The 20,637-nt window shown below is 36.6% G+C and overlaps 7 protein-coding genes across 9 annotated transcripts; 3 read left to right on the top strand and 4 right to left on the bottom strand.

Moving 5' to 3' along the window:
- Positions 1–69: 69 nt before the first annotated feature.
- Positions 70–2,497, bottom strand: sru-20 (the record flags this gene model as incomplete). Of its 2 annotated transcripts, NM_001356933.3 has the most annotated exons (5): positions 70–476; positions 549–661; positions 704–862; positions 908–1,117; positions 1,543–2,497. In NM_001356933.3, the coding sequence occupies 5 exons, from the start codon at positions 1,783–1,785 to the stop codon at positions 149–151; spliced, it is 1,053 nt and encodes a 350-aa protein (NP_001343588.1). The 2 variants fall into 2 exon arrangements, with proteins under 2 accessions (NP_001343588.1, NP_001343704.1); NM_001356934.1 differs by lacking the exon at positions 1,543–2,497 and having other exon boundaries at positions 149–476; positions 908–976.
- A 197-nt stretch (positions 2,498–2,694) lies between these two features.
- On the bottom strand, positions 2,695–7,202 carry him-6 (RecQ-like DNA helicase blm-1). Its single transcript, NM_069989.7, has 13 exons — positions 6,895–7,202; positions 6,207–6,838; positions 6,003–6,116; positions 5,784–5,951; positions 5,502–5,722; positions 5,130–5,452; positions 4,579–4,697; positions 4,378–4,532; positions 3,766–4,030; positions 3,358–3,665; positions 3,259–3,311; positions 3,031–3,205; positions 2,695–2,985 (listed from the first exon to the last, which is right to left on the bottom strand). The coding sequence occupies exons 1-13, from the start codon at positions 7,193–7,195 to the stop codon at positions 2,853–2,855; spliced, it is 2,967 nt and encodes a 988-aa protein (NP_502390.2). The 5' UTR covers positions 7,196–7,202; the 3' UTR covers positions 2,695–2,852.
- Positions 7,203–8,271: 1,069 nt separating this feature from the next.
- sru-26 lies at positions 8,272–10,499 on the bottom strand (the record flags this gene model as incomplete). 2 transcript variants are annotated; one of them, NM_001276870.1, is made up of 5 exons in its annotated part: positions 8,272–8,436; positions 8,849–9,058; positions 9,306–9,464; positions 9,509–9,718; positions 10,175–10,414. In NM_001276870.1, 5 exons carry the CDS (start codon positions 10,412–10,414, stop codon positions 8,272–8,274), a joined length of 984 nt encoding a protein of 327 aa, NP_001263799.1. The 2 variants fall into 2 exon arrangements, with proteins under 2 accessions (NP_001263799.1, NP_741493.2); NM_171421.3 differs by having other exon boundaries at positions 8,375–8,428; positions 10,175–10,499.
- Positions 10,500–11,455: 956 nt separating this feature from the next.
- T04A11.5 (Phenazine biosynthesis-like domain-containing protein) lies at positions 11,456–13,083 on the top strand (the record flags this gene model as incomplete). The annotated part of the gene is made up of 5 exons (NM_069988.3): positions 11,456–11,545; positions 11,662–12,015; positions 12,069–12,122; positions 12,585–12,929; positions 12,976–13,083. The coding sequence occupies 5 exons, from the start codon at positions 11,456–11,458 to the stop codon at positions 13,081–13,083; spliced, it is 951 nt and encodes a 316-aa protein (NP_502389.1).
- A 330-nt stretch (positions 13,084–13,413) lies between these two features.
- On the top strand, positions 13,414–15,146 carry T04A11.4 (Phenazine biosynthesis-like domain-containing protein; the record flags this gene model as incomplete). The annotated part of the gene is made up of 4 exons (NM_001383220.2): positions 13,414–13,503; positions 13,905–14,312; positions 14,620–14,964; positions 15,024–15,146. The coding sequence occupies 4 exons, from the start codon at positions 13,414–13,416 to the stop codon at positions 15,144–15,146; spliced, it is 966 nt and encodes a 321-aa protein (NP_001370043.1).
- A 420-nt stretch (positions 15,147–15,566) lies between these two features.
- On the bottom strand, positions 15,567–18,982 carry igdb-1 (Ig-like and fibronectin type-III domain-containing protein 1; the record flags this gene model as incomplete). The annotated part of the gene is made up of 4 exons (NM_069986.2): positions 15,567–15,727; positions 15,772–16,087; positions 16,137–16,712; positions 16,946–18,982. The coding sequence occupies 4 exons, from the start codon at positions 18,980–18,982 to the stop codon at positions 15,567–15,569; spliced, it is 3,090 nt and encodes a 1,029-aa protein (NP_502387.2).
- Positions 18,983–18,992: 10 nt separating this feature from the next.
- Positions 18,993–20,620, top strand: T04A11.2 (Phenazine biosynthesis-like domain-containing protein; the record flags this gene model as incomplete). Its single annotated transcript, NM_069985.3, has 5 exons — positions 18,993–19,082; positions 19,199–19,552; positions 19,606–19,659; positions 20,122–20,466; positions 20,513–20,620. The coding sequence occupies 5 exons, from the start codon at positions 18,993–18,995 to the stop codon at positions 20,618–20,620; spliced, it is 951 nt and encodes a 316-aa protein (NP_502386.1).
- Positions 20,621–20,637: the final 17 nt, after the last annotated feature.

Raw genomic sequence — 20,637 nt, 5'->3', positions numbered from 1 at the left:
GTAGTAAAATAGTAAAAATGACTTTTTTGGAACGAAAAATAGAATTGTTCTCCCTCTTCTATGTACATATTTTTGTGGAATTTTTCAAACTTTATTAAGATGCATCTATACTAAAAATGTGCTGCTGAAATAAAAACACATTTTAAACTTATGGAATCCTCTCTCTTTGTAGACTTGGTGTCACAGTGATTGATTCTTTCCGTTTTTGAAATGCTGGATGAGTTAAATAGAGCATCCATGGAACTACACATGTCTCGAGATCATATCCATATGGACGGAAGAACGAACTATATGTCATCAGAGTGAAATTAATTATAAAAGTTCCCTGAAAAAAAGGTAAATTCCAGATTTTCGGTTGGTTCAAGCTTGCCTGAAATATAAAATTCACAATATATGTTAGGATCATTGAACCTGAAGTCAGTGTCAGTGAGATCTCAGCTCTGCGATATCTTGAACTTTGATTCACGTTGGAGTTGCTGAAAAGAGACGGATCATAGAATGGTAAGTGAAGGATAATCATCCATGTAATTCAAAATAATTGTGCTCACCCACGAGAAGTCCCTTTCAAGTTCTGAATTTTCTGATAAAGCTTGAAGTTACAAATTAGAAATATTATAAGCCACAAAACAGAATTTATCACTTCAAATGGAGAGTTTTTGAGCTGAAAATATGAAATAAATGCAGACGTGTAAAGTCAACCTACATCGTGCCAAGACCCATAAAAGTGTATAAAAGCACAACCAAATGGATATGGTTTCCATAATTGTCGGCAGACCCCTAAAGCTGGTATCATGTGGAGTATGAAGAATATAGGGTAGATGTGAATGAATGGAATACTATAGGCAAGTATTTTCGAGTTGATCTAAATTCTCAACTAATAAAGTATTAGACTAGAATCGCAACGAACCTCTCGATGACTTTGTGGATACTGAATCGGGGTTATTCGTACTACAATCAACAAAACCGGGTAGATCATTAAAGTATAGGCGAAATATATTTGGGATGTGAATACGATTGTTAGAATATGATTTGCTGGTTGCTGTTGACACCATTTAGTCAGAATTCCAGTTGTGGGGAGCCGGACAATCAGAACGTCGGACAGGAAGAAGCAGAGACACTGAAATTCAGATAATTATCTAGCAACTGTGTAATTGCTGAACTGATAAAACTGATACGGGTTCGGAGACAATCTTCAAAATCTGAGATTGTGTTACTGAATATAAAATTACAAACGCTATCAGAAATCCCTCTTGCAAATTCTCATGAATTTCCTTCAAGATAAAAAACCTCAGACTAATCACGGCTTGCCCCTCATTTTTGAACCAATGATCTATTCCGCGCGCTGATTCTTCAAAGAATGGGCGGAGCTAAACTCTGATTGGTCGGAAGTTATCATATCGAAAGAATTTTGAATTTGTGGATCAGAAGACCTTTTTCTTCAATTTTTAATAATTATTGGATAATGTAATTTGAACAAAAGTTACCAAGATGTGAACTCATGTTAATTTCGTGTTTTTGACAATTATAGGTGTAAAATCTTACCGAAAGCTGTGAAAGTATAATAACCAAGAAAACACTTTTATTGACAATCTCATCATTATTCCGTAGTCCTTTTACAATATAAACTTGAATAATTCGGAAAATAACAAAGCAAGTGGGAATAATATAAATAAATGGAATAATATTCAATAGTACGGGAATAGTAAAGGGGTCAAATTGATAATTCGAATAATTGGAATTCAAGTTGATTATAATTCCTGGACTAGAGTCACTCGATTCATTCATTGTAACTTCAAAAAGTCGAGAGATATGAAATGGAATGGAATGAATATAAAAAATTCTGAATGAATTGAATTAGAGACTAGGCTCGGTTTAGTTGGAGAAAAACATTCACAAATTTGTGAAAAAAAATTCTAGCCGAACAGCAGCTGAGCAACCCTGACTCATTTTTGATTTCATAAGCTAGGCAAAACGAAAACACGGGAAAAATAAATTTCAATTAATCGGATTGGCAGACTATCAGAAATTACATTTTTCCATGGATAACAAATTTAAATATGGAAGTTATATTGATTTTAATTGAATACAAAACACCCAAAATTGACTGAAATTCCAGTTTTATTTTAGCTGCCAATAAATAAAAACTCCAATTTTCCAAAAATTAATTTCCTCACAACCAAACACCCAAATTTTTCTGAACTTCACAAATTCACTCAAATATGTCTGAACAATAATATAAACACAAAAAATTGTTAGCCCCCGTTCAAAAATGGACTGAAATTTCAGTTTTAGTTTATCTGCAAATACATAAAACTCCAATTTCTCTAAACAATTTCCATCGATAAGAATTAACAATTTAATGAATGGAAATTATTTAGATTTGGTTTTGATTTCAAATATAATCAAAATGACTTCCAAGGATGAGAGTTGAAAGTTACTGTAGCGCAAAAGTTTCTCTCGTGCCAGGACCCATGTCTGAAAATTCGCCTGACACAATTGAATAATATATCATATATATTGGATAATCATATCATATATATTGGATCATATCATGTATATATGATATGATACATCATACATGATAATATCATACATCATATCATATATATTGGATAATTGAATAACTAATCTTTTTGAGGGCAATTTCCATCTTGCCAATTTCTTTTTTATATAAAATTGAATAGTAGTCCACTTGCAGGTTTTGAAAAATGACACACGATTCATTTGGCAAGATTTAAGACTTTAAAAGGAAACAAAAAATCTAGAAGATCAACAAAAAAGGACATATAGAGGCAAAATATTTACAGAAACATTCTATTAAAAATTCAATAGTTACTATTCATAGCAATCTTTTACATCGATGTAGCTGGATACATGTTCCGTTTGAGTGAAGTAGCTGGTTTTGCCCCGCCTCGTCCGCTTGTCTTGCCACGTGCCGATGGAGCAGTTGCGCGTGGCTTCTTCGTTGCTCGACCGGAGGAAAAGCTGAAAAATTCATGTTTTATATAGGTTTCATCTAGATGTGATTACCCAGAAAATGCCCTCTTCTTTCCTCTTCCCCTGCATCCTCCTCCTCCTCCAAGTGGCTTCATGTAGGGTACAGATGGAAAACCTGGATCCGATTGTAATGTGGCGAAACCACCCATCACAATTTCTCCGCTTTTCAATTTGTCAAGCTGGTTTCGCATTTCTTCTTCCTCTCGTTCTGAAATGTTTTATTTTTATTTTAAATTTCAATAAAAACTGAAAATAACATACCATCAACCTGTTTCCAGTAAGTTGCTAGAAGCTCCATGATTAGACGGCCATACCTGAAATATTGATTTATCAAAATTAGACTTCGGGTAAATAAACTACTTTGTAACTTTAATCTGGGTCATGGAATCAATTCTCAAAAGATCCGAATTCGTCCGTGGAAGAAGAGCAGCGATTTGTTCGATTCCTTCTCGGGACACAATTGAATAAGGACCGGATAATCCAGAACTCTCGGCAACTGCAGTAATAAGATGAGTCAAATCTTGAAGACATCTCGTAAAAACATCTCCATGTTTAACCATATGACGTTCTTTTAGTGCCTGGGCTTCTGAGACGATATTCATATTGGATAATTCGATGAGGCCAGCATTCTTTCGCTTTCTTTCACAAGTGACAATGTGGAGATAGACCTGTAGAAAGTATGTGTGTTAAAGTTGAAACATACCGGAATGTGGAGATTATAAAATATTCCCCATATTTTAAAAAGGAGAGACACATTTCAAAACTTACTTTTGCAGTTTTTTTTCCATTTGCTAAATCTCGTCCAGCTTCCGTCAGCTCTGCATACGCAAAAACTGCAGCTGCCTGATTTGGAACCGAATATAGCCGTTCGTGTATATATCCTTCAATAACCAGCTTTCGAACAAATCTCAATGCATCCTGCTCTGACATTCCTTGACCTTTCGAGTAGAACGGAAGTTTTGTGTGTCCTAGACGCATAGCTTGTTCCTGAGACTTTTTGATGAGAGCACCGCGATAAAGTTCGGATATGTATCTGGAAAAGAGATTTATGAATTTTATATATCTTCATTTCACAAGATTTCCTTATTACACTGATTTATTCGGATGGGTCCTGGCGCTCAAAAAAAGTTACGGTAGTTTATTTTTTTTGTAGTTGCTTTCTAGTTCAATTCCCTGGCATTTTTAAATAAAATTACTCTGTTTAGCGAATTTGGTCGAAAAAAATTTTCAAATTAATTTTCAAAGTACATAAACGGGGAAGCATCCGCAAAAATTGGAAAAATATAGTATCATAAACCCTTTTTCGCGCCGAGACCCAATAAATCCACGCGCCTTTACAAAGGCATGTCAAAATCTTGTAAAATTACGATAAATTATTACTTTAACGTAGCTTTCTGCATACGTGGTAAGCATTTCAAAATAGACAATGCATCAGTAGAAACATCGAAAAGACGAATGGCTTCAGCATTCTTCCGTTGCCTTTCACAAATGTCACAAGGAGTTTTGCTATTTCGACACGATTGTTCATCATAGACCTGAGAAAATTAAAATTATGAATGAACATTTGCTAAAATTGAGAACCTCTCCAAAATGCTCCACGAGCATTTTTCTTCTGCAAACCGATACATTCTCACAGTAAGCGACAACTTGAAGAACATTATTGAGATGCATTGATCGAACGCCAGTCGTAGTGTTTCCCTCTGAAATATTTCGAGAATGTTTCCGGAAATATTATACAATCGCAAAATTCTGTCATTTTTGTGCCAAAAATACGGTATCCGGTCTTTAAAGAGTACTGTAATTCTAAATTTTCGTTTTTGTTGAATTTTCGTCGATTTTCTCACCATTTTTTAAATATTTATGTGCTTTTAATTTTCAATTTTTGTTTTTAACCAATCAGTACGTATTTAATGAAGAATTATGCTAAATTGATTCAAAAAACTCTACTTTTTTAATATACAAATATTTAGAAATCATCAGGAAAAAAATTTGAAATTTCCACGGCAAAGTTTGAAATTACAGTACCCTTTAAAGGCGCACATTCGTTTCTATTTAACAAAGTCGTGGCAAGACCAGGTACCGTATTTTGGGAGCAAACATTCGTGTCTGGATAATATAAGAATCTGTAAAACCTTCAATCATTCGCCTCAATCGAATCGAATCGTGATACGAGTAAAGCATCAAACAATAACTGGGCATTCCATCTCTTCCAGCGCGACCCGTCTCTTGATAGTAACCTTCGATTGATTTTGGCAAACTGTAATGGATCACAAATCGTACATCTGGTTTATCAATCCCCATTCCAAATGCAATTGTCGCACAGATCACGTCGAATTTGTTGGCGATCCAACTTCTTTGAACAGAAACTCGAAGATTGTCATTTAGACCAGCATGATAGACTTCTGCAGAGAGACCTGCCTTGGTGAGCATCATTTGAACCGTTTCACATTCTTTTCTGAAAAATATATTGATAGTAAAAATTACATAATTAATATAAGTATTACCTAGACAAGCAATAAACAATTCCAGATTTTCCTGGATACAATTGTTTCATTTTCTCAACAACATTGATCAGCGATCTTGCTGCTTTCGGGATTAAATCGTATTTCAGATTATCTCGAACAAAGGAGCTGATGAAAAGCTTCGAATTTTGCATTTTCAGATGATCTCTGGCATCAGTCACAATTTTAGGTGTTGCAGTTGCAGTGAGAGCAATTATAGGAACCTGAAAATTAAAAAGTGTATAAAACCAGCAGTATTAAAAAAATATTTAAATTTATTCTCACTGGTGGATTAGCATATTTCTCCCGTAACGAGCTTAATTTCGTGTAGTCCGGCCTGAAATCGTGCCCCCATTGAGAAACACAATGTGCTTCGTCGATGACGAATCTAGCGAGAAGTCCACGACGATGAAGATCGAAGAATACTGAATTGAGACGACCAGAAGCGCTAATCTGAAAATGTATTTTTATTTTTAAACAAATTTCACCTAATTTCGAATTTACCTTCTCCGGTGTTACATATAAAAGTTTTATAGACGGATTTCCTGAGCCGAGTTCAGCATAAATTTTCTCTTGGGCTGGAGCACCGAGGTCGGCGGTTAGAGCTTCACAACCAATCTGAAATTTTTATTTTTACATTTTTTTACTGTTGAAAAAAAAACCACGTGGCGCCACAAAAGTTTACTACTCGTGGAATATTTAACTCACTCCCAACTCCTTCATTTTCATTTTCTGATCCTCAATCAGCGAACGAAGTGGTGATACGACGACAGTAACTCCGGGAAGAATGACAGCTGGCAATTGGTAGCACAAACTTTTTCCCGCGCCAGTTGGCATAAGAACAAAGGTGTCGTGGCCCATTAATGTAGAAAGGATACATTGTTTCTGGCGATGACGGAACTGATTGAATCCAAATTTCGATTTTAATGTGTCATATAGTTCTTTGTTCATATCAGCACCGAGAAGTCCAACTTCATCACTGAATTCTTCACTGTCGTCCTGTAAAAATCCTCGGAATCTGCCGTGCATATCGTGTCTCTGCTGATTTAAAGCGATTTCTGAATCGGACTTTTGCAAACTGGCTAGTGTGTTCTTGGATGGTGGCTGAGCCGGCACGGATTCAAAATCGTCGAAACTATCGTGACCTTCTTCTTCTTCTTCTTCTGGAGCAATATCTCCTGAAACCACTTCTTCCGATGTACTGCCGACGTGGAAATTATCAAAACTATCGTCTAAATCGACAATCGGAGGTTCTTCGTCTAAATCGACAATCGGAGGATCTACTAGCCGCTTTTGTGGACGACTTGGAAATTGTTGATATTCATTGAAACTGTAGTGACCTGAAAAATACAAAATTTATTGTCAATCCATATTTTTAAAATTCTAATTAACATGCCTGGCTCGTAGCTGCTTGAACTTGGACCCGGATTCTCTGATGGTCGATAACGTGGCGGCGAGCTCACCGGTTCGTCAAAACTTGTCGATTCCTGAATACGATTTACTTCTACGGGCGGCTCTTCATCGTGACCATTATCGATATATTCCTCCTCTCTTTCTTCACAAGATGGGTCTCGAATCGAACCGCAACACGAAAATATTGGCGCTTTAAAATTCAAATCGGGTTCAACGAAAGTGTATCCGCCGAATTGAATTGTTCGACGGGGTGGTGCAACTTCGATTTCACGATTTTTTATCATTTATATTCTGAAAACAGACGTTTCGGTTAAGCAAATTGAGGGAAAATAAAGATAAACACAAGGGAAAGCGGATAAAATTTGAAAATAAAATGTTTGCCGCCTTTTGCCGATTTTCTCTGCGTTTCTTCGGCGACTTTTTAGGAGAAAATTCTTTTAATTCAGTTTTTGAAGCTTTAGAATTAAAAAATATTCCGAAAAAACCTTTTGAAACGCAGAAAATTTCAAAATTGAGTGAGAATCTGAAAAAAAAACAAAAACAATAATTTGAATGAGTCGTCACACACGCCTGGAATTCAAAACTCGGAGAATGAAGACTGTCACTTAAGAGGCAGGGATTTTGTGCTTTGGGTTGGCATTATTATTTTTAAACAATTCTAAAAATTGAGACCCGAAGAACTCGGGGGATGCCCAATTGGGGGGATTACCAACTCGGGGGATTGGCCCCGCCCACAGAACCGTGGCTTGCAATACGCCCATTTCTGCAACTGCCGCACGGTTTTAAAACTGTATTTTTCTCAATAGAGCGAGAATTAACAAGAAAAAATAATTTTAAAACCGTGTCCCCCGAGTTGGTAATCCCCCCAATTGGACATCCCCCGAGTTCTTCGGGTCTCTAAAAATTTTTGGAAACTAACATTATTTAAAAAAACGCACAGAGAAGTGTGAACTAAATGACTACGCCCCTTTTCAGGTAGTTGTTTTCCTCAAGATAGCGTGTGCTCTTGTTAAGTATTGGCGGCAAAACCAGAAATTCAAAAATTTAAAACGCTCATTATCCGTCTGAGTTAACTTCTGGGAACTAAAATTAGGTGAAGGCTACATTGTTAGAAATGATCAAAAGATGCAAGTTCTGTGTTTTGAAAGCTGTATTACCAAAATAACTGCATACAATTTAGAGTTTCATCTCAAATTTTCAAGCTTAAGTAGAATTTTTTGGCGCACCAACATTACTTTGAAAATTGCATAAAACATGATAAAATTAATTAAGTAGAGATAACTTTTATGGAATAAGCAAAATCAAATTTGCCACTTTTCAATCTCTGCGGACTTATAGAAAATAAATCGAAACTTTATTATCATGAGTCAGGCCTAAAAATAAATATTCTCTGAACAACTTTCTTCCGAAAAACCGGATGAGTTAGATAGAAGACCCAAGGTGCAACGCAAGTATCCAAATCATTACCAAATGGGCGAAGCATAATGGCCAACGATGTGTAGTTCCAGAAGAAGAAACTGCATATCTAGAAATATGAGATATTGTGAATATATTTAGGGGTTATTTTTTAAAAGAGTTTTGCGGGGTAGCAACGCACGCTCGCGCCTTCAAATGCCTTCGCGAGGGTGAGGCAGTCTAGAAGCGCCTCCGTAACGCCTCCATCAGGTTAAAAGCCTAGTTTTTAGTGTAAATGAAATTCAAACGCTACTTGAATTTCTTGATTTTTCTTGTTTTTTCCAAAATTGTTCTATTTTTCCTCTTTTCCTCTTTACAAAACAAAAATGTGCCTTTCATTCGGAGATCTATGTAAAATTAGAACCACCAACTTTTAATGCTAATTTCAAAATTTCCAAACGAACTATTAGTCTATGTAAATTTTCATTCCTAAAAGTGTAAACTAAAGTTCAAAGTTTTCCCTTGTAAACCATATAATTTACCACAATCATCGCATTTGAAAGATATGAGAATATCATTGAAAATGTTGTGAGACTGAGTGAGACTTCCACTTTATATGAATGCATCGATCTTGTTTGAGCATTCAATAAGCATCTTGATTTTATGAGCAACAATAATAATATAAAGTTGGTTATAATACAACATGTCATCCAGAATAAAGTGTTGAATAGTAGGGAGAAATTGTTGACTAACTGAAATAAAATAGGGTAATCTTATTTGAAAAAAATTGATATTGTCAAAAAAATTGGTTGAATTGAAAATAGTAGTTTGCTGAAAAACTTGTAAAAAACAAAAAACTGAATTTCTGGCTGAAATTTATCTTTTTCCAAAAAATTGGGAAGTATTGCAGGTTTTTTGTTCAATATTTTCTAGTCAATAAAGCATTTTTATACGTTTTTTTCTGTGTATGTGATTGATTTTTTTAACTTAAATTCTAACCCCAAAAAAAGTTCGTTCAATTCTAAAAATGATTGCACCAAACGGGAATGGATAAGCCGCATAGGAACAGTATCCAATTGCTGGAAACATGAAAAATGTAAAAATTATTGGGTACACACATATGAACGGGATAGAAAATCGAAGAAGCTGGCCGTTAAACTGAAAATTGGGATAATTATGGTGTCTAGCTCAAATTGACTCACTTTCTTGTGATTCTTGGGTGAAATTATCAAAATGAGACGCATGATAGACACAAGAAATGGGAAAATCATCGTGGAGTAATTGATATGATATGTGAAAATAGTTAGAATTGTTATGAAACGATTAGGCTCGATACTGGCACACCAACTCGTGAGCAAACCAGATGTTGGTAGACGGAGGTATAAGAAATCGGCGAGAAAAAATAGAAGACACTGGAAATTGAATGACATTCAAGCTGGCCAAAAATGGTTAAAATCTCCAGTCTACAAGGCGAAGTAGGCCTACCTTGTACCTACACGCGTACCTACGGCATTAAGGTAGGCATGCATGTAGGCATGAAAAGTCATGAATAGTTTTCTAAAGTTTTCTTGAAAATAATCGGTCATATTTCTTTTTTTTTAAAGAAAGTTTAGGTTTTTCAAAAATAGTTTGTGTCGTTGAATTTTGAGAATAAGAAGAACTAAATTGAATAAGAAGAACTAAATTGAATCAAATTTGTGTTCTCTGAGAAAATTTGAAGTTCTCGAAGAATTATTTGTCTGAGAAAATCCCATCACAAAATTGAGATCATTCGAATTTCTCTCCATAAAAGAATGTTGCAAGGCATATATAGGCCGCCTCGTAGGCAGGTAGGCTTGAAAATATGTCAACTTTTCCAACCAACTCACCATGCACTGAGAAATACTAATTGCACTCAACAAGTATACATTGTTATTTCTATCTCTAAAGGCATAATACAATTTGACCAATATCCGCAAAATAATGATAATTGTTATGGGAATATAAAGTATTGGAACTAATAGAAAAAGCATAGGAAGTGTGTAAAATGAGAATTCAAAGTTAATAAAAGTCGAATTTCCGTGAATTCCAACATATGAAGAATTTAAAACCGGCGGAAGTGTGAACATTTTTAGGAGACAGGGAAGTTCACAAATGAAAGCCGTGCCGTCGCGAAAAATATATTAATCACAGGTTTAGAAAAGCACATTTTAGAGAAGAAATTGCTCTCGAGTTGCACCTAATATGAGATAATATCCTATAAATAGGTTTAGAGAGCAAGCTAGAAAACCAGATAATTGGCACTTTTTTGATCAAGAAAGATTCGGAGGTTTTTGGCTACTGAAAATGTTATTTGAAAGTTTTTATTCGAGTTTAAAGGTGAGAACTACAATTTGAAAACAAAATATGAAAGGTGGAGTAGCAACAACTATCAAATATTAAGAGAAAACTTTAAAAAGTTTTCTGGATAACCTTGAAATGTTGAAAATTGACCAATTGGTTTTTTGTTAATTGTAAAAACTCTAAACACTTTTGAATTTCTGAAAATGTTATTAAAAGTTGTGGTAATTATCAAATTTACGAGAACATTTTGACGTATTGATGTGGAAGTTTTGTATTTATTTCAAAATAAATACAACACTTCCACAACCTAATACGCCAAAATGTTCTCGTAAATTTGACAATTACCAAAACTTTGAATAAAATTTTCAGAAATTCAAAAATGTTTAGTATTCACGTATTCACCGAGTTGTATTATTTTTGACTATCGGCAAATGCCAAGTTTTCAAATTATCTATAATTTTAAATTTTCGGCCGAATTATAAAATTGCCAAAACTTTGAATTGCCGTCCACCCTGATATGCATATTTTTCATAATATTTCAATCAACTGGTTTCAACTCTATGTTTTTGACCCGATATCACCTTAGAAAGGTTTATTAGATTTTTCTGATAAGAAGTATCCTTTTCCGATTCAGACGAAGAGATAGAGAAACGTGACTGTTGTGTTGTCATCTTTCTTCTCCTTATATATATTTTTTGTTTTTTGTTCATCGGTACAACTAGTTAAATGTCAACATCTTGAAGCACTTTATTTTTTTCAAGTTTTCAAATTCACTACACAACTGCCAAACTTCTATAATTACTTCATTTCTAAATTTTAATTTTCAGATGTCGAGAAAATTTCCGTCTTTCATAGTTGATGCATTTACAACTAAGAGTTTTGCAGGAAATCCTGCAGCAGTTTGTCTTATTCCAGAGGTAATTAGTAATAATTTGGACCATAGTATATGGTTTGTATTTAATTAAAAATAATTGATTTATAATTTCCAATGATGACACTCCATCTTTAATCATTGTTTTAGTTTTATTTCCAGGTTTTTAAAGACCAAGAGTATTTGAAAATCGCTGCCGAATTCAATCTCTCCGAGACAGCATTTCCAGTTCCAATTGGTTCAACTGACTTCAAGACTTGCTCTCAGTTTTCCCTACGCTGGTTTACTCCAAAAACTGAAGTTCCGTTGTGTGGTCACGCAACTCTTGCAACGTCACACGTTCTGTTCAATGAAGTTGGAAATGTGAATAAGGAGATTAAATTCGATACCCAATCCGGAGTTTTGATTGCAAAAAGAGATGAAAAAGGAAATGTGGAGATGAATTTTCCCGAATACGATTTGGCGTCAGTGAAGTTCAATGATACCCCAAATCCATTGCAGGGCATTTTTTCGGAGGTAATATTTTATAAAATATTTCAAAAGTCTTTTCGAGAAAATTGAAATTTCAGTTCGAAGCACCATCATTCCTGTTTGAAGTTATCAAGTGCGTTGTTCCAACTGAGGTGAATTTTTGTAGTTTTATTGGGTATGTGTGGTAGTGCCTGCCTACCTGCTTAAGTGCCTTCCTAGCTAGAACTCCGGTGTTTGGTGTTCATGCAATGTGGTAGGCACGAGGCAGGCAGGCAGGCCTTATTCCGATAATTTTTCGTGAAAAGTATTTTATTCTGAAAATCTGAACATTTACGACAACAAACCTGGAAAATTCCTCCTGAAAACCAGGAAATTGACGTGTGTAAATCTGAAATTTGTGTCTGAAAATCTGATAACATACGTCAAAATTTTTGTAAATCTATACCTGAAAGCATGAAACTTTTCGTCTAAAATAAATTCAAGTATGAAAATTATTGTCCAACCGTCTTAAAATTTATTACTGAAAAACTGGAATTTTACATCTGAAAATCCAAAAAATGCACGTTTAAAAATCGTAATCCAGTCCCTTCTTTTTCAATCAGCTCATATTTCAGATGATTATCGAATCAGTGGTGTACTCTTCAAAATCTCGCAAACTAATCGTCATTGTGGATCCAGAAACCACCAAATTTGAACTTGAAGCCGTTCGCATTGATTGCTCAAAAATGCTCGAGATTCACGATGGAAGTTTTGTAAGGGGCCTTGCCATTTCTCTTCGTCCATCAAATCCAATGGCTCAAGGATTTGTGGATTCTTCTGATGAACCATATGACTATGCATGCCGTTATTTTGCTCCGTGGGTTGGAATCGATGAGGATCCAGCAACTGGATCTGCGCAATGTGTTATGGGACCGTTCTGGTCGAAGATGCTCGGGAAGAACGAGTTGTATGCTTTTCAGGTAATTATCATTATGGAGCTTTTTCAATGATAATTTTGATTTGTAGGCTTTTCCAACTCGAGGAGCTCAATTCAGGATTCGTCTTCAAGATGACCGTGTGATTTTGAACGGACCTTCTGTCACAGTGCTCCGGGGAGAGCTTGCGTTGAACTAATTTTCAATATGAATTTGAAGTAAAATTCCCAAGAACTCTACTCCACCCTCAAAGTTTTTGATTTTTGATGACTATCAATAAATTTATCTTCTCATTTCACATTTCTCCCATTTCCAAAGTACTTTCAAACAAATTTCCAAACGTATAAAGAATCTGCAACAACACAATCACAACCACTACAACCCCTTCTTTTCATTTTCTTTTCACATGTTTTCCACCTTTACAAGACCAACTGTTGACCCCATGTCCTTCATCTTTTTCCTTTTTTCACTTCTTTTGGCAAACGACGTTTATTTGGAATTTCATTAGCCATTCGACACGTTGTCACAGATGACTGAACACTATCCTTCGTACATTGTCGATGCTTTTGCAAAGAAGAGATTTTCTGGAAATCCAGCTGCGGTTTGTCTTATACCACAGGTAGGTCCCAAAAGTTTTATTTTTCTAATATAGATGGTGAGTATGAAATATGTATTTAAAATAACTTTTACATTGTAATGGATTAAAAAGATAGAATTTTGAAAGCAAACTATAAGTTTCTACCGGAAAATTATTTTATTTGATTCATTTGAAAAAGTACTCGACGGCAATAAATACGTCGTAGAAACTGTTTTGAAAAGTTGAAAAATAGCTTAAATTTTAAATGTTATTAAATATGGTTCTGGAAATAAAATTAGAAAAATTTTTCCTGACTTTTAGAGAAATAGCATGCAATTTTCCGATCCATTTTACTTCATCGGAGGCGTTTTCCGGGCGAAATACGGGCCCCTTTGAATAGCCTTGCTCAAGTTAGTACCAACTAGATTATTCCAAATTTCCAGGCAAAAAAGGATGACGAATACTTAAAAATAGCTGCCGAATTCAATGTCTCTGAAACAGCATTTCCAGTTCCAATTGGCTCATCAGACTACAAGAAATGTGCTCATTTTTCCCTTCGCTGGTTCACTTCAACTGCCGAAGTTCCATTGTGTGGTCACGCGACACTTGCCACTTCACACGTGTTATTCAATGAAATTGGAAATGAGAATAAGGAGCTCAAGTTTGACACACTGACAGGATTATTGGTTGTGAGAAGGGATAGTATCGGAAATGTTGAGCTGAATTTGCCCGAATATGATTTGACGTCTATCAAGTTTCATCACACAGTGAACCCACTTCATGGGATTTTCTCTGAATTCAAGGCGCCGCATTTCCTATTTGATATTGTAAAGTGTGTGGTTCCAACTGAGGTTTGTGATATTTTGAACTAGAAGAAAATCACGTAGAGATAGTAAACTTGAAATGCTTTGAGATTAGAGTGCGTTGCGAAAATTTTTTATCAATTGAATGTTCTTTGAGTTATTTGTTATGAAAAACTAAATAAGGTTTCAAAATAGTCTACATATTTATTGAATTCTTAAACTCGTGGCTAGAGTGGATACCGTAACTTTTGTGTGCAATTTGCACTGATTTAGATCCAGTAATAGAACAGTTATATGGAAAATAATGTATCAGACAGCAAAAATTCCACTGGAAATTCGAAATCTTGTACTTCAGATGGCAATCGAAGCTTGCGTGTACGCAGCGAAACCTCGAGTCTTGGTAGTCGTAGTAGATCCTCTTACAACAAAATTTGAATTGGAAGCAGTTAAAATCGATGTTACACGAATGCTTCAAATTCACGATAACGGTTTTCTACAAGGAATTGCATTGACGTTGAGACCGAAGAATGCATTAATTCAAGGATTCACCGATTCTTCTGATGAACCATTTGACTATGCTTGTCGTTACTTTGCTCCTTGGGTTGGAATAAATGAGGATCCAGCAACAGGGCATGCACAATGTGCAATGGGTCCCTTTTGGTCAAAGATAACGGGAAAAAAGTCGCTATATGCATTTCAAGTGAGTTTATCTGGGCACATGGCTTTTTAAAGGTTTTTTAATCGTCCTTAATATTCCAGGCATATCCAACTCGAGGAGGTCTGTTCCGTTTAAGCTTCCACGATGGACGAGTTATATTAAATGGACCATCTGTCACTGTACTTAGAGGAGAGATTACATTAGATGAACCGACATTTTACTGATAACTTGAAATTTAAATAAACATGATTTCTTTAGAAAGGTATCAAATTTTCTCTATGCAAAATGTCATTCTAGAAAAATTCTAACAAAAAGTCTACACCCCTCAATTGAAACGTAAATGAATTTATGTAAAATAAATACAATCAAATATTCAAAAATTGCAGACAAGTAGAAAACCGAAATGTTGTCAAAATTTGCAAAAATGAGTGTATAGAAAAAAAGAAAATGAACATCGACCCGCAAAAAGTCAAAACACGCACAACTGAATCACACAAATACACAAGGAAAATGGTGGTGACTATGGAACAGAAATAAGATTACATGGAATGTCAGATATCTTATAGGACAAGAAATTGAAAATGAAACTGTTGAGAAAAAATGTGGTAGGAAGTAGAGAAAAAATAATTATAAATAGTAAATAATTAGGTCTCAAGTTTAGCATATCTCATGCCGTTTCGGTACTCGTGGCTGTTATCAGTTGTACTGTTCGCTTCGAGGTTGGCACTTTGCCATTCAGATTGGGTTGCAGCAGCTGTTCCAGTTGTGGCTGAGCCACCTAATCCTCGGATTTCAACTTCGGCTCCTGAAAAAAAGTTATTTTTTAGAAAAAAAAAGATATCTTCTTACCGCCCCAGGGCTCTCCGTAAGCTGGATTTTCAAATGCAACAGTCGGCTGATTCGGGTCATTTCTTCTTCCAATAAACTTTCCAATTGGATATGGAAGCTCGCGTCGCTTGCTCAGAACAGCTAATCCCGCAATCAAGACTCCAAAGACTACAAGAATTACAACAATCCAGAAAGCAGAGGAAGATCCCTTTGAAGCCGATCGTCGAGGTTCGGAATCCTTAGGAATCGCGGAATACATCAGTCTGCTGTGACCGAGCGCGTTGGCTGCGAGGATTCCAACTTCATAATCTTCGGAAGGATCCACGTCGAGTTCGATCTGAAATAATAGTTTTTCAATTAATTATAATTTACAAAAAAATACTCACATTCTGCTGAATAGTCTTCAACTTGTGCCAATCCTCGTGGTCATCGTGAGCTTTTCGATAGTAGACAGCAAAATATTTATAGTCTTTCGTAAGTGGATAATCCCATTCAATGTTGACTTTTCCTTCTGATGCCTTGATACGAACATTACTGACTTCTGATGGAGCATGCTCATGACTCTTCACAGAGCATGTCATGATAGAAACCGCGTGTTCGGAGCAGTCAATATCCGGAGAGAAGCTATCTCCAGAGCACAGTGGAAGGCATTTCGATGTGACACCGCTCGCGATGCAACAATCAGAATGATCACGAATGTCTGATGCGCACTTGAGAAGTGAGACAGCGAAACGAGTACAATTTTGATTTTTGATTGAAAGTGATGTACGTCCAATGTTGCAAGCTTGCAGACAATCTCCAGTGATTCCCTCGTCTTCGCAGCATTGGAGAATGAGTTTTGGATTGACTGGAAGTGTTTCAGTGGAGAAAATGACTTCGGACGATGCCTCAACTCGAGAACCATCACTAGAAGTGACCACACATTTGTAGAATCCAGCATCTTCTTGCTTAACTTTGCGGATCTGAAAAGTTAATTTTTAGTTTATCAATAAATTTTCAACTACAAAACAGTTGAGACAGAGCTGAAAAGGAATTTTCTAGCTAACAAGTGTTTGATAAAACAAAAGGCAGCTGAGATATACATAATTGATAAAGGTGAGAAACGGATCAGGCTCAATATTTTTGAAGTTTTTTCAATTTTTAGAATTTTTCCAGAGTTCATTTTGAAGAGGGTTTGAAAACAATTTTAACTTACATGCCACTTGGCCACGTATCCAGCTTCAGTCTTCTTCAGGTTCAAGAATCCCCGTGATGCCTTCTTTCCATCCTTCTCGAATGAAATCTTCGGATCAAGACCTCCACCTCGATAGATACACTCAATTTCCACAGACTGATCATCCAACACACGGATCTTGTCCTTCTTCATCGTAACTGACGCCTTTCTCTCCAACACCAGATGCTTCATAGCAACATGCTGACGACCGTCGGTGTCCGATACAGCACAGGTAGCAGTGTCCATTGCCTCGTCTGCTTCAGTTTCCAGGATAACCCACAGTGCACCATGATCATTTTGCACGACATGTGATCCTACAGTCAGATCGATGTTGAGATGCTTCTTGATGTTCGGCAAGGAGCAATTAATGGAAATCTTTTCTCCAGGAGAAAACACTCCATCCTTGTGATCCGGTTCAATGACAATTGTTGGCTCTGGAAGTCCTGGAGAGTCTTTTTGAGCAAGAATAGTTATTATTGATGAACTACGACTGGTACGATTGTCTTCCTTTGCTGTTACGTAGACATAATACAGTGCATCTTTGCGAAGATCTCTCATCACAACCCAAGTTTGATTGGTCCTCAACGTTGTCCATGTAGAGCTTTGCTCTGTATCCAAGTAGTAAATGGTGTACTCAATCGGTTTGGTCACCACTTCAGCGTTACGACGGACTGAGACAGGGTCCCAGGTGACGTTTACGCGTGGTCCTGAATTCCATGAGATTCTGAGCTTTTCTGGAGCAACTGGTCGATCTCCTTCATAAATCTGCGCCGGCTTGGTTGTGAAGGTAGCATTCCATGATGGTGGACCTTCTCCCAAAAAATTGATGGCAGTAACGCGAACAGAATAATCCTTGTTAGGCTCTAGATCAATGAATCGGAAAATGTCTGCAGAACTGTTCTCCGTCTTAATCAAATTTCCTCCTTTTTCAAATAATTGAACACGGAAAACAATGATGTTCGCTTCGAGATCTTCCCAGGAAATTGTCGCGGAATCCTTGCTGATAGAAGATACTTCCACATTCCTGACAGCGGCTGGAAGGGCTTGATGGGCAGCACTGAAGCATGTTCTATACTTTGAAACTTCACTAAAGCATTCATCTGCTGGTACAGTAAATGGATGCATACAAGCGGTTTGGCATGGTTTTGAAACTTCTTCTTGCAGACAGCATCTTAAATGATCATGACCTTCAGAAGCACATTGAACCCAAGTATTCAGATTTTCCTTGCAACTCTCGGGAAGCGTCATGTTGTATTGGCAACTGCTCATACAGCTTTCTGGCATTTTCTGTTCCTTACAACAGGAAGTGAACTCTTCCGACGAATGAGTTCCATCGTGTGGGCAACAATATGAAAGATCAGAACCAGCTCCAGTACATCTGAATCCATTTGGACAAGGATTCACAGCATCGCAAATCATGACACGACCATCATTCATGTAGATTGGTTCCCCAATTGTGCACAATGGAGGACGAGTTGTTGGAAGTGTTGAGAACAATTTTGCAGTTGAAGGTAGAGATGTACCATTAGCGGAATGAGATTGAAGAGTAAGAACGTACTCGGAATCTGGATCCAATCCAAGTTCAACATGTGGTGAAATTACGTTCTTCACTGTTCGGACAGCTTCTCCGTGTTCATTTTTCCGAATAAAAAGTGTGTAGTTCTCGACGAGATGTGCATTTGAATTAGGCTCAGTCCACTGAACAGTCACGCTGTGAGCTGTTAACTCCGAAATCGTCACATTCCCAGGTGCAGATGGATGTGTCTCATAGCCTTGTCTGATGCATTGATAGATTGCTTGAAGATCAAGATTGAGGCAAAGAACTGAATGCACACCGAGTTCTTTTGTGCTTCCCGAACAAATTTCAAGGCAATCGTGTTGTACGCCCTTCTTCAGACAACAATCAGTATGGTTCCGGCCGTCGGCAATGCAGGGAGACACTTTTGGCCATTCGGCACGGCAAGTAGTGGCGATTGTGATGGTCGAGAATGAAGATGGATCTTCTGCGACATTGCACATTTTTTTTCAGATGTCGAGAAAATTTCCGTCTTTCATAGTTGATGCATTTACAACTAAGAGTTTTGCAGGAAATCCTGCAGCAGTTTGTCTTATTCCAGAGGTAATTAGTAATAATTTGGACCATAGTATATGGTTTGTATTTAATTAAAAATAATTGATTTATAATTTCCAATGATGACACTCCATCTTTAATCATTGTTTTAGTTTTATTTCCAGGTTTTTAAAGACCAAGAGTATTTGAAAATCGCTGCCGAATTCAATCTCTCCGAGACAGCATTTCCAGTTCCAATTGGTTCAACTGACTTCAAGACTTGCTCTCAGTTTTCCCTACGCTGGTTTACTCCAAAAACTGAAGTTCCGTTGTGTGGTCACGCAACTCTTGCAACGTCACACGTTCTGTTCAATGAAGTTGGAAATGTGAATAAGGAGATTAAATTCGATACCCAATCCGGAGTTTTGATTGCAAAAAGAGATGAAAAAGGAAATGTGGAGATGAATTTTCCCGAATACGATTTGGCGTCAGTGAAGTTCAATGATACCCCAAATCCATTGCAGGGCATTTTTTCGGAGGTAATATTTTATAAAATATTTCAAAAGTCTTTTCGAGAAAATTGAAATTTCAGTTCGAAGCACCATCATTCCTGTTTGAAGTTATCAAGTGCGTTGTTCCAACTGAGGTGAATTTTTGTAGTTTTATTGGGTATGTGTGGTAGTGCCTGCCTACCTGCTTAAGTGCCTTCCTAGCTAGAACTCCGGTGTTTGGTGTTCATGCAATGTGGTAGGCACGAGGCAGGCAGGCAGGCCTTATTCCGATAATTTTTCGTGAAAAGTATTTTATTCTGAAAATCTGAACATTTACGACAACAAACCTGGAAAATTCCTCCTGAAAACCAGGAAATTGACGTGTGTAAATCTGAAATTTGTGTCTGAAAATCTGATAACATACGTCAAAATTTTTGTAAATCTATACCTGAAAGCATGAAACTTTTCGTCTAAAATAAATTCAAGTATGAAAATTATTGTCCAACCGTCTTAAAATTTATTACTGAAAAACTGGAATTTTACATCTGAAAATCCAAAAAATGCACGTTTAAAAATCGTAATCCAGTCCCTTCTTTTTCAATCAGCTCATATTTCAGATGATTATCGAATCAGTGGTGTACTCTTCAAAATCTCGCAAACTAATCGTCATTGTGGATCCAGAAACCACCAAATTTGAACTTGAAGCCGTTCGCATTGATTGCTCAAAAATGCTCGAGATTCACGATGGAAGTTTTGTAAGGGGCCTTGCCATTTCTCTTCGTCCATCAAATCCAATGGCTCAAGGATTTGTGGATTCTTCTGATGAACCATATGACTATGCATGCCGTTATTTTGCTCCGTGGGTTGGAATCGATGAGGATCCAGCAACTGGATCTGCGCAATGTGTTATGGGACCGTTCTGGTCGAAGATGCTCGGGAAGAACGAGTTGTATGCTTTTCAGGTAATTATCATTATGGAGCTTTTTCAATGATAATTTTGATTTGTAGGCTTTTCCAACTCGAGGAGCTCAATTCAGGATTCGTCTTCAAGATGACCGTGTGATTTTGAACGGACCTTCTGTCACAGTGCTCCGGGGAGAGCTTGCGTTGAACTAATTTTCAATATGAATTTG

The sequence above is a fragment of the Caenorhabditis elegans genome, chromosome IV, assembly GCF_000002985.6.
Source record: "Caenorhabditis elegans chromosome IV".
NCBI lineage: Eukaryota > Metazoa > Nematoda > Chromadorea > Rhabditida > Rhabditidae > Caenorhabditis > Caenorhabditis elegans.
Note: the sequence above shows the minus strand (reverse complement) of the source record. Positions and strands in the feature narration are given on the sequence as shown.